A 12,941-nucleotide genomic window follows, 5' to 3' on the forward strand; every position below is an offset into this window, starting at 1 on the left:
ATATATATATTATTTATGAATATATTATATGTTAAATTTATTTGAATAATTTTCCTCTAAAACATAATAAAAATATCAATATCATTGTTGAATAACATATTTTAAATTAAATAATTTTTTAATCACTTGAAAATTGATATGGTATATCAATTAAAATGAATTTTAATATATTGTATGAGTGATATGTGTTTAAATGAAATGAAATAAATAATAAATCCTCTTTTACTTTAACAAACTTAAGTTAGGAAGTTTTTATTTCAAACTAAATAAGATGTATTAAGATTTCTTTTAAACACATACGGCATAATCATGGAAAGACACACGCAAAAAAATTAAAGTTAAATAAGATAAAAGTTTTATTTTTAAAATACACATGATATAATCATGAAAATACACACACACAAAAAACAAGCTAAATAAGATAAAAGTTTTATTTTTAAGAATAAATATTTAAAGATTGAAAAGAAATTATATAAAAAAGAGTTAAATAAGATGGATGATGTTTTTGTAATCACTTGATTTATTTTTAGAAATTATACCATGCATCTTACTTCGAATACAACAAACCAAACACTTAATAAAAAATAATCTCATCATAACTAATCCCAATATAACTTATCCCATCATAACTAACCTAGCATAACTTGTTTTCAACCAAACGACTCCTGAAGTATATACTAATTTGCTAGGTATATTACTAATTACTAATTGCTAATTGCTTATAATGGTGAGACCTCTTTGTTTGAATTTTGAGATTCTGTGTTAACTAAAGCTTCTTATGATTAATTAGTAGGTGAGAATTTGTGCATTCAACCCAGAACCTTAAAGTAATCAATAAAATGCTAAGAAGCTCATAGCAACTGGATAGACCAATGTTGGTACCAACATCCTGTATATAATGAAATCTGGATAATGAGTTAGAGATGATCTATCTTGAAATTATGCTTAAAACGATTGCTTGATAGGTTTTTGCTTCAGAAATAAAAATTACTCCCTTCATTTTAAAAATAATGACCTTATTTTTTATTTTTTTAATCTGTTTCATGAAGAATGACCTCTTTTCTTTTTTGACAATATGTTAATTTTAACTTTTTACATGTCATATCTGAGATCATAAGATTAAATGTCATTTTTATATAGTTGACATATAACTTTAATTTAATACCACAACCTTCAAAATTTTTTTAAACTCGACGTCAAGTCAAAATAAATCATTTTTTAAAAATGAATGGGATATATTTTTACTATTTGGCGTATAATTTTCTATACAAAGAAAAGCTCCATATTTATCCCTTTTATTTTATTTCTCATTTGGCATCTGGTACTCACATTGGTATTCGTCTAATTCGAATTTGCGCCGGATAAAACCCCATTTAGGATATAGCGCTTCCTAACAAGAATTTTTTAATATCAGGTCTTAAATCTGAGATCTCTAATTAAAGGAGAAGCAGCTTCCATCCACTGTAACACATTCTTTCTCTAAGCTTCCATCCACCGTAACACAGCCTTTCGTTTTCGTGTAGCTCCATCTTTATCGTTGAACTGAGAAAATAGTGTGTTGGCTTACCAAAGCTCAACTTTGACACCGTTCAACAAATTTAAATATCCAATCAAAAATCCTAAAACGATAAATATTTAGTGTAGCTCAGAATCATTTAACCTCTCGAAAAATGTGCTCTAACAATGCTTATCTTATCTTACGTATTTGATTTGAATTTTTTTTATTCCATTTCTTATGTTAAATAAATTCGTTCAACAACTATAATTTCACAATAATTTTTAGTCATCATATCGGATGACCTCTAAAAATTGCAAGAAAAAAAACACTCGTCTAGTTTTTTATCAACTGAAGGATAAATAAATAAATAAATAAATAGTACTCTCACCATTCGTCTTATCATTCATTTTCTAATTAAATTCTTATTTTTACTTGTCATTTTTAACGTATCGAGAAAAGTTAATATTTTATCTTTAGCATTAATTATTGTTCTCCAAACTAATTTCAAAACACAATAATAAACATCAATTAGTGGCAGACCTAGAATTCAGGAATCGTGGGTGCACGAAAGATTCAAACACACGTATTGGCATTCAAAACTTTAAGATTTCGCCTGAAAACTAAGACACCCATCTATCTTTATGACTTACTAAGCGCGTTTTAAAATTATATATCAAATTTTATATATTTTATATAATTATACCTAATGTACATCGAATTTAATTAGTGTCGAAGCATCAAAGTTTGGCCATGGATTCGCACCTGGCATCAATAAATAGGGATACTATGATAAAATAGTCATGTTAATAATTGATTTTTGAATGAGTTGTGTCAAGTCAAAATGTGATAAGTAAAACTGAACGAAGAAAGTACATCTAAAGAATTTCCACTATTTGAGTTTCATATAGTATAAATTATCAAGTATATAAGCTTCCTATTTGATATCACTGATTATTTATCAAAATACACATCAACTATCAACTGTTTCATTTTCATACTTGAACGATAATGCTATTTCAGATAACAAAAGGAAATAACCGATAATTGATACTCCCTTTCATTTTAAGTTGTTTAAAAATAATATTTTACTTTAATTTCAAGTTTCAACATTTTATGTTACATATTTAAGATCATAAGATTAAATAATATTTTGATATATTTAGCATAACTTTAGTTTAGTACTACTCCATCCGCCTCAAATTGAGATAACACATTGATTAAGAAAAATAATTAATAACATGACTAATTTCTCATAATACCTCTATTAAATGATGTTTATTTCTTAATCTAAAGAAAAAATAATTAATGCAGAGGGTAAAAAATGAAAAATTTTATTTGCCTCTTCTTGATTAATGAAAAAGACAAGAAAAATTAGAAATTAAATTAGAAAATTTGGGACGGAAGAAGTATAAAATTTTAAAGTCATTTATTATTTTCTTGAATTTTATATCAATTAGTTATTCTTTTTGTGGAGGGAACATATATTTCGATAAAATTATTAATGATAGTTTATATATAAAATTTGATACTCCTTCCATTTTGTTTTAGTTGATCATTTTTTCAAAAATATTTATTTTAATTTAGTTGTTACTTTGATAAAATCACAAGAATTTTACTATATTTTTTTAATACTATCTTTAATATTAAATGTTAAAAGAAAGTGTATTTACTTAAATTTATATTTTTAAAGTATAATTATTAAAATTAATTTAATAAAATAAATTATCAGTAAATGCTTTTTAGTGTTTCAAATTTATAAAGATTAACTAATATAAGACGGAGGAATTAATTTTATTGAGACAATGAAAGGACCCCATAACAGAAAAAAAGAAGAAGAGCAACCAGTGCTACATTAGTCGCTTTAGAATCGGACGTCAGGTTCCTCTAAGTGAGTGCCATGTGTCATCCCATCATTTCCACCACCTTCCCCCTCTCTCTCTTTTCTCTCTCACTCCTTTCCTCATTATTTTGACACCCCCACCCCCCCACCCCACTACCCCACCCACCCCCCACGCCACGCTGTATAAGAAACCTTCATAACAAAGACTTCACTTTCCTTTTTCCTTTTTACCTCTTCCTTGTGCGTTCCGTTAAGATACATAGATCGTTCAGGTTAAAGGTTATTTTTTTCTCCTATGTTATTTTCAAACGTCATTAATAGTGATCATCAATTTCCATTTTTGAAGAAATACTGTTTTTTTTTTTTTTTTTTTTTTTTTTTAAAAAAATTGGATTTGATGTATGTATTTGTTTGTGCTATTAGATGCATTTTTGTGTGACCTAGGGTTTGGTGTATGTTTTGTAAATTTAGGTTGGTTTGGATAAGGGGCGGGCTGATCAGTTTTGAGGTTCGTAAAGATGACTGGTGGTACCCCCAATCAGTTGATATCTGTTAGTCCCGAAGAGCTCAAATTCCAATGTAACTCTCTCTTTCTTTATCTGATTTTTTATTTATTCTTTTCTGGTTGTTTTTATCTTTTTTATTTTGATTATGAAAGTTGTAATTTTGATTTGATATGGTTAATCGTGTTGTGGGATTAGACTGGGCATGTTGTTGTTGTTTGTTAAATTGCAAGCTATTGTGGTTAAGGTGTCGTAACGAAGAAAGTTGAACGACCTGTATATAAGGGATAAACGTGAGAGCATGGTGGATAGAGTTACCTGGTATCTATGGCTGGTGGGAGGTGATAGGTATACCACCATGGATTTACTTTAGATGCAAAATCTGGCCTGGACCACGGTTAGCAGAAAAGAAGTAAGAGAGAGTAAAAAGAAGAAGAAATAGAGGGTACTATGCAGGGGCAGAGAATTGGTTAAATTGCCTTTTAAAGTCAAACTTAGAACTTCAAAGGATCATTAATAAGGTTAGTTTAGTAAAATACGCCTATAGTTAAAAGCTTCTTAAGGGGTGTGCCGGGTCAATGGGAGCCAAATAATATGAAACGGTTTGAGTATTAAGCACTTACAGACTAATGTATGCGAATTTGTCTTGAAATTATGAGCCTTGTGGTCAAATTGTTTTGAGGAAACAATAGATGAGCTTGCTCACACACTATGATCTGATTTTTGATCAGATCTATTTTTAATCTTATCTCGTGGTTGAGGATGGGCGGCTGGAAGCAGGAAGAGGGTTTAAGAGATGAGTGACTATGAGAGTTGTTCTTTTAGTAGTCATATGCTGTAACGAATATGAAATGCCTTCTCATACCAAACAACATGTGCTAGAACATGCTGATATACCAGGAATGCGATGTCATCTGTCCATTGGAAAGAAGCTAGGACTCGTGCAAACAAAAAAGTGCCCTTACACTCTAGTTTGATCAGGGGGCTGCAACTAAGATCTCCTGTTGCAGTCTTTGAGTTTTAATATTTGGATGGTGATCTATGCTAAGATTGCAAAGCTAAGAGTCTGTAAGTTTCTTATTTGGTGATTAATAGTAATTTAGTTACCAAAAAGAGAGACAAGTGATTACCCATCAAAAGGAGATAAAAGAATAAAAAGACGGGAGAGTAACTTTATGGGTGAAGTTTAAAAATGATTTCATGTACGGTTTTATTATTTAATGTTTTGTTCTCGATTTCTTTGTGCAAAATGTGAGCTCAATTGTGAATTTAACGAAGCCAAAAGAGTGATTGTGTATCAATTTATATTAGGGTGAGTGACTGTGAGAGATTAATTAGTATAAATGAGTTAAACTATAGGGCATGGTGTCTTCCCATCCGCCTAAGTCTGGATGAACAGGGTATTCCATACCTTTGCTAGCGGAAGGTAGCACATATCAGTGGAATAATTGAGGTGTGCGCAAGTTAGCCTAGCACCACCTTCACAAAAAAAGAATGAAAACTTAGACATGTTTTTTTGCAAACGTGGAAGCTAAAAATTTAGCGCTAGTAGAAAATCGACTTGTGAAGTATAAAATTCAAACTTTTTGATATAGTTTGAGATTTAACTATCTCAATAAGCTAGATCAGCTGATGAATTCTTTCTATTTTCTTTTTGTGATAACCGTGGTGTTTAGGCCAGCTTGTGCGCACCTTGGCTAATTCCACGGAATGCCTGCTACCTTCCACTAGCAACAGGTACCAGGTACAAGATAACTCTGTCCACCAAGGCTAGAACATATGGGAGAAATCACCTAGTGTTTGTCTCTGTTGAGAATTAAACATGAGACCTTATGGTGCTCAACCCAACTCATTGGACCATTAGGCCACACCTTTGGTTGCAATTCTTTCTGTATATTTTTCAGTAAGAAAGATGATTTAATTAATAGGTTCAAGCATTGGAAACATCCTCTGGTAGAAATGCAAGGCAAGGCTGCGTACTGCTCAACACGTTTTGAGCCTCGCTTTAGGGCTTAAGAGCGCCTTTGATAACACTGCACTTCATTACTCTCTTTTCATTGATTTACAGGTTATAACCCTTTTTTACCCTTGCTTTCTGGTGTGAGATGCTTGCCTCAAATAATATTGCTTCTGTTCTTCCAGCTTTAGAAGAAGTAGTGCCACTCTTCCGATCTCCAAATCCTGGATATCTCTTCTGAAATTAATTCACCATCCATTTTGATCTCTGATATCTGTAATGGTGACAACTATCTGCAATGCTAAGTGAAAGTCCACGAAGTATTCCATCAGAGTGCACTTCTCCACCCACATATCTAATCACAATTTTGTCCTGCTTCACTAAGCCTTCCTAAATTATGAAATTCTCGATTATAGCTATTTATTTGCCTCCAAAATGCCACTTCACAGGAGATTTTCACTTGTTTTATGGATCATCCGGAGTACTATTTTCCCATCCAACGTTCTTAGTTGTAATTCTTCATGGGATTTCCAAAATTGTTTGATAAGCTGACGTCTTTTTGGTATTTCAAGTTCTTTATCCTTGATGATGGGAAAAAAGGTTTTTACCTTATTCTTCGATGTCTTTTGGAACTTAAAGTGTAGACCATTTAACCTGATGTTTCTTTATCTTCTCACCATTATTGTCCCACAAGAAGTCTCCTATTTGTCCTACCTCATTAACATTTGAAACACAAGCATAGATGTGTTAGCATACTATCCAGCACACTTATTACTCTCTCCTTTTTATTTTGTATAACAGTGTGTGAATGGGAATGGAGTGTAGAAAAAGAAATGACATTTGAAATGTAAGCTAGATACAGGGGAAGATCTATTAAGGCCCGTGATGGTGCCACGCCACCCGCAAACTTCGACGGAAACTCTCTCTCTTTCTCTAGGTTTATATATATACTAATATACTCAAATAATAAACATGCCACACACAATACCAAAATATCATTTGGTGCAAGTGGTAAAGTGCCACTTTTGTGGTCCAAAGGTCATGGGTTCGACCTCAGTTGGTAGCATATTTTTCTTAAAAAATTAATTTTAGTCAAGAATCAATTGTTGATTAAAGCACCATAAGTTTTACTTATATTTTAGATATATGTAGACAGTATTAATTATTATTTCGACTTTCTTTTATTTCTCAGGTTGTTAAGAAATGTATACTTTTATTCTCTCTCATCAAAATTTTAAAAAACCGTATCCCTCCCAATTCCCAAATCTGCTTTTTGGTTCATTGCCACTGCTGCTGCCGCCCGCCGGATTCTTTGTCGTCGCCGGCAAAGGCTCACGGCCTCAACTTCACCGCTTTTCGCATCCGTTGCTAATACAAATAATCTGGTGATTTAACCGATAAGTTTACTTGGCACCCGGACAGTTCGGATCCTAGATCCGCCTCTGGCTAGATATATAAAACACAGCAAAATAGCTTCAAAAATTGTGCCACTTCAGTTGCCATGTCATTCTTATAAGATTATGTTATTAAGGGCAAAATGAATGCTAATTGTTTTTGTTCATCATCATCCATTTATTTCTATGTTTGAAGCTCCTTAGTTTTTACACTTTTTTTAAATGAAAAAAAAAGAAGTAAAGATTACGGAGCTTCAAATATAGAAATTCATGAACGACGACGCAGAGCTGACAAAGCAAAATAGCTTTTTTGTATTTTATTTTCGATTTTATAAATCAAACTAACGTTTTAAGAAATATGATACAGTTGAAACTTTATTATATTTATTTACAAAATTTTAAGATTATTGACACCACAGGCAATACATGTGTCAAGCAACTAGTTCACTGATTTAATGTAACAATTACGAAAATAGTTTGTTTCAGTAATGTTCGTTTGCAACTTAAAAATAACAATGTTCTAATGAAACAGAGCATATCAGTAATAGCACAACTAAACGACAACAACAACAACAATAAAAAACCCAGTGTATTCCCACCAAGTGGGGTCTGGGGAGGGTAAAATGTACGCAGTCCATACTGCTACCTCCGAAGAAGTAGAGAGTCTGTTTTCGATAGACCCCTGGCTCAAGATAAAGAACAGTTAACAAGGTCATAGTAATACATGAAACAGGATGAGTGGCATAACCGAAATAAGAAATAGTAAAAATAGAAATAAGAGAGACACGAAAATAAGAGCAATATGAAAATAAGAGATAGGAAATAAGGAATACGAAGGGACACCCACTAAACTGGCTACATAATTGAGATTTTTGTACTTTACATGTTTTTTTGATTCTTTATTATTCAGTGAGTTCTTTTGGTTGCGTGAAGGAGTTTTTTCTTTTCTTTAATGTTTGAGGCTTGTAGGTCAGAGGCCTTTTATTGGTACTTTTTGTAGCAAACACTATCATACGTAGTATCACTTGGCTTTCCTGTGTTAGTTGAGCCGGAGAAACAAAGCTGTTGTGATCTTAAAGTTACAAACAACACAGATCAGTATGTTGCATTCAAGGTATGCTTTATCTGAATTTGTCAAAATTTCACAGTTGCTTCATCACATCTTTAATGACTATTACAACTCATATCTAGATATATCCTGTTTTATTTTCATTGTTAGGTGAAAACTACTTCTCCTAAAAAGTATTTTGTTCGGCCAAATACGGGTATCGTACATCCCGGGGATTCATGTTTTATACGAGGTGCCACTCTGATTCTTAAAGTTCTATTAGAAGCTAAAATATTTTATATATTAGTTGGTTTCGAATGTAAAAGCAGAATATTTATGCTAACATATTATACACAAAAGTTACTTTACGCTAGTTTCACCGTTAGCCAGAAAATATAGTTAAGCAGCATTTATTCATATCATTGTAAATTGCAAACGTATGCGCATAATGTTCAAATATTCGCTTGGATCATTTTACTCCCTTTTGCTGATTGGACACAAACTTTCGTAGGATAAATTTATCTTGCGGAGTTATGACTAGGAATTACTTTAATGGCTTACAGTTTATTGTCTCGTGCACAGCACACTTTTCTTTTTTGTTGGATTGATATCATGGCAGATACTACCCTTTGATTGCAATCTGTGCTGATCTATCCTTCAACCTATGGGTTCACGTGAACCAATAGCTTTTACTCAAACCATGTATTTATTTTTAGAAATCCACTAAATATATAATTACTTGACTAAAAGCCCAAATATTAATGTATATTAACTTGAGATTGTTGTAGGAAGCCATAAACTTCAAGTCTTGGATCTGCCATAAACTTCAAATCCTGGATCCACCACTTGAAATGATGATTACATCCTTCATATATGACAGGAAGTCTAGGAACAGGGATACTATACTAATCATATACTAAAACAATCTCCCCTGACCCCACTTTTGGGATTACAGTGGGTTTGTTGTTGTTGTTGTATATTTAAAACAATCCAATAAAACTGTTATTCTGTGACAAATATTTCAAGAACTTGGCCATTTGTAATCTGTGATATGTCTTTTTATTAAGAGGACGTCTATGCAGTTAGATATTCATTTAGGTGCACCTCATTGTACTCAATATGTTCTTCTTGTGACATCTCAGTTGTCCATGCAATTTGTTGTTCCATCCTGACATTGAACATCCTTTTATGTTATTACTTATCAAGAAAAGAAAGTGATATCCTTTTGATTAGTTGCATCCTGTATTGTCTCTAGTCACCCTTCAAGCTCAAAAGGACTACCCCCCGGACATGCAATGCAAGGACAAGTTCCTCTTACAGAGCACCATTGTGAATAGTGATGCTGATGACCTTCCTCCAGATACTGTAAGAATTTGATAGAATTCCGCATTATGATTGAAGAGAGAATGTTTGTTATCTTTTCATTTTCGCTCAATGCTATTGACTACTGTTTGTTAATCTAGTTTAACAGGGATAGCGGAAGAAATGTAGAGGAGTGCAAGCTTAGGGTTGTTTACGCCTCTCCTCACTCATCCCTGGGACATTCCGAAAATGCGTTTAGCCAAAGTTCTGATGTCAACTCTGTAAGTTCTAAATTCAGCTTATAGTCTCATTCAGATGTCAAGTCCTTACTTTCTTCTTCCTAAAGTCATGCTGCTCGATTTCTTAGGATATACTGATTGGTGACTGAAATGTTTATATGCACATGAGATTTTTAAGAGAATGTCCAGAGGTTTTGAACAAGTTTTTGTGATTTATAACTTGTCAGGCTTTGCTTTTTTTTTCTTGTTTCCCTTTTTCTTTTCCCCTATTAAGAGCCAGATGTTGCTAGATTTCATAATGCAAGTAGTCTTTCCACCGTTTTTCTGTGCATGCTCATTTTAAATGTTTGGCTTTTCTTGACAATGGTTAGGTGCTTTATGTGATTGCTTTAGTTTGTGTCTTTGTGATGGGAGGGTTAAGAGATTTTCCGGACGAAACTGGTGAAAACAAAAGAAAATTGAGAGAGGACAAACTACAATTATTGTTCTGGCTTTTGAGGATAAAATTATAATGGATGAGCAGATATGTATCATCTTAGCTCGCTTCTCCTTCCTTAATGGAAAATTGTGTATAATTTTTTTTGCTTGTGACAAATCCTAAGAAGAAATGGTTAACCATTAATAAATAGAAGATATGTGATATTTATTAATTATTTCGCTGTTTGGGCTTCAATGGTATTTTCCTCCCTTTAGGTAGAACAGCGATAAAAAGGACTTTGTGGAGCCTTGTTGTGTAAGGTTTACTTGATAATTAGGATGTCAAGGATGGTCTTTGTGAAAACGTTATTCTGACCACTTCTTTCCTTGGTGGAGACACTCTTTCTTTTTGCTCCTTAGGAACTACTCAAGGATATTGAGACCATGGAGATGCTTATGCAAGACTAATTCAATGAAAGGAGCAACTGCCAAGGCTTACATGTTTAAACAGTATTTCTATTGGGGGAAGTTGTCTAAGCCCATCACTCACTTGAAAATCAACATGACATTTGATATTCTCACCCATCCTCATAGTCCTTTGTCTAAATCATGGGCCGTGTACCATCTTGGAGTAGTTTTTCAGAGCCACGTTTCCTTGTATCCCCCCACTAGATGTCAGATGAAACTTTGCAAAACAGATGGTTCTACTTCTCAATCTTGAAAAAGAGATAACTGCATATATATATATATATATTTGGTCAGATCGTGGACGAATTATTCTCAGTTTAAGCTTTCGTTATTGACATGACATAGTGTATAAATCTCCATAGTCGGTATTAGGGGGAAAGAAATATTTTGTGACTTCAGGTTTTAGCTCTAATCATATGGAGGCTTGTGTTGGCCAATTAAAACTTTTAGTTGACCTTGCGTCATGTCTGAACAAAAGATTAATATGCCATCGCCCATCATCATCTTTAAGCTTGTACATGAGATTCAAAATTTTATCTTTGTCCCAAGTTTGATATTGTTGCTATATGCTTTCTCTTTGATGGCATAGAGTCAGGCACTGCAGCATGCCAGAGACGAAAGGGATGCAGTTTTACGACAAACACAGCAGCTGCAACAGGAACTGGTTAGTCTACTTCACAATTTTCTATTTATTTCATTGTGACAATTACCTTCATGTAAGAGTATGTGCTGGTCCAAATCAATACCATATATTAGCGCATAAAGGATGCTCAATATGCAGAACTATCTGATCAGATGAATCATAGTTGATACACGAAAAGCAGCAGAAGATGAATTGCAGTGATATATTTGACTTGCTATTAGTTCATTATAATCTTGGGTCGTTATAGACATCATCATATAAGCCAAAAGACATGATAGTTCTGGGAACCAAAAAGAGAAGGAAATATTTGAAATGATGCTTTCGCGTGGGGAGTAGCAGCAACTTGCTTACGCTTACTTGGCTTTATTTGAAGCAGGCAGGGATTATGTAAAAAATATTTGAATGTTGAACTAACAGGCTGTATAGAAATTGAACCCTACATCACCTTAATCAAGAAAAATTGCACAAGAAGGATATAGCTATAGATCGAGAAAAAATTTCTTGTGTATCTGGATGGCAAGACTAGTATTGGTGAATGGTGATAGCTTCATCTGTCCATAAATTTTCTTTGATTTTATCATATTACATGCATCCTTTCGTATAGTTGGCTACTATTCTCATACATGTTGCCTCACTGACCTATAGGAAATGCTGAAGAGACGAAGAAATCGGAGAAGTGATGCAGGCTTCTCTGTAAAGTTTGCACTTGTGGTGGGACTCATTGGGTTAATGGCTGGGTTTCTATTTAAACTCTTGATGTCTTCACCTTCTACAGAATAGCTCAAGTCCCCTCGCTTGTGGAGTTGCGCAAGTTTTTCTTTTAGGTTACTGTAAAATTTTCTAGTGTTTGTGAACTTGGAGAGCACTGGCTCTGTTCTTTCTGTGTAAATTGATCATTTTTATGAAACTACTTTGTAAGCGTTCTCACCATTTTTCAGTTCATATATGTTTTTTTTTTTTTTTCTCTTGACAATTAACTGCTTTTTGCCTGTCACATTGTGCCACAGTGCCAGAATTAAAATTCACTATAAACCATAGTGTACGAGAAATGGCCATGTTCAAGTAAGTTGTTAGTGGGAGATGACAGATATTTCGTGTATTTATGCAACGTAAGTGAAAGTTTGTCCGGACACCACGGTTAAAAAAAAGCGTAGCTAAACAGAATCAAAACCTCTGCATCACAGTTCAAGTAGTACTTTATACAACACGAACAAGATCAGGAACATGATGCAATATTTCATGAAGCTGAGGCAAAACATCACAAATTCTAAATGTCACAATTTAGAATGTCCTTATTTGTAAAAAATATTGCAAATATTAACAAAAACTACCCTACCAGAAACATTAAACTCGGTCTAATGTTTGCTGGCATGTTTCTCAATCTTACTGACGAAACATTAGATTGTCATCGAAAATTTGAATAACTTACAAACATTTAGATCATAATCTGACGTCTTCTTATACGATTTTCAGTTTGCTCGGTAAAGATTGTTAAACCATGTTGTTTATGTCCAAATATTGTAAACAAATTTTAGGAAAAATAACTTAAAGTATACACCATAACTTACCATATTTACACAAATGTCACCCCTACAAAGTAATTAAAAAAATTTCAACTAATTATGTAACTTC

The 12,941-nt window shown here is 33.1% G+C and overlaps 1 protein-coding gene across 2 annotated transcripts; it reads left to right on the forward strand.

The window, feature by feature from the left end:
* The first annotated feature begins 3,299 nt into the window (after positions 1-3,299).
* Positions 3,300-12,239, forward strand: LOC107868318 (vesicle-associated protein 2-1). Of its 2 annotated transcripts, none has more exons than XM_016714982.2 (8): positions 3,300-3,617; positions 3,810-3,917; positions 8,236-8,306; positions 8,412-8,493; positions 9,496-9,605; positions 9,704-9,823; positions 11,256-11,330; positions 11,955-12,239. In XM_016714982.2, the coding sequence occupies exons 2-8, from the start codon at positions 3,857-3,859 to the stop codon at positions 12,087-12,089; spliced, it is 654 nt and encodes a 217-aa protein (XP_016570468.1). In that variant the 5' UTR covers positions 3,300-3,617; positions 3,810-3,856; the 3' UTR covers positions 12,090-12,239. The 2 variants fall into 2 exon arrangements, with proteins under 2 accessions (XP_016570468.1, XP_016570477.1); XM_016714991.2 differs by having other exon boundaries at positions 3,390-3,610.
* Positions 12,240-12,941: the final 702 nt, after the last annotated feature.

This window comes from Capsicum annuum, chromosome 1 (genome assembly GCF_002878395.1).
Source record: "Capsicum annuum cultivar UCD-10X-F1 chromosome 1, UCD10Xv1.1, whole genome shotgun sequence".
In the NCBI taxonomy this organism is placed as follows: Eukaryota; Viridiplantae; Streptophyta; class Magnoliopsida; order Solanales; family Solanaceae; genus Capsicum; species Capsicum annuum.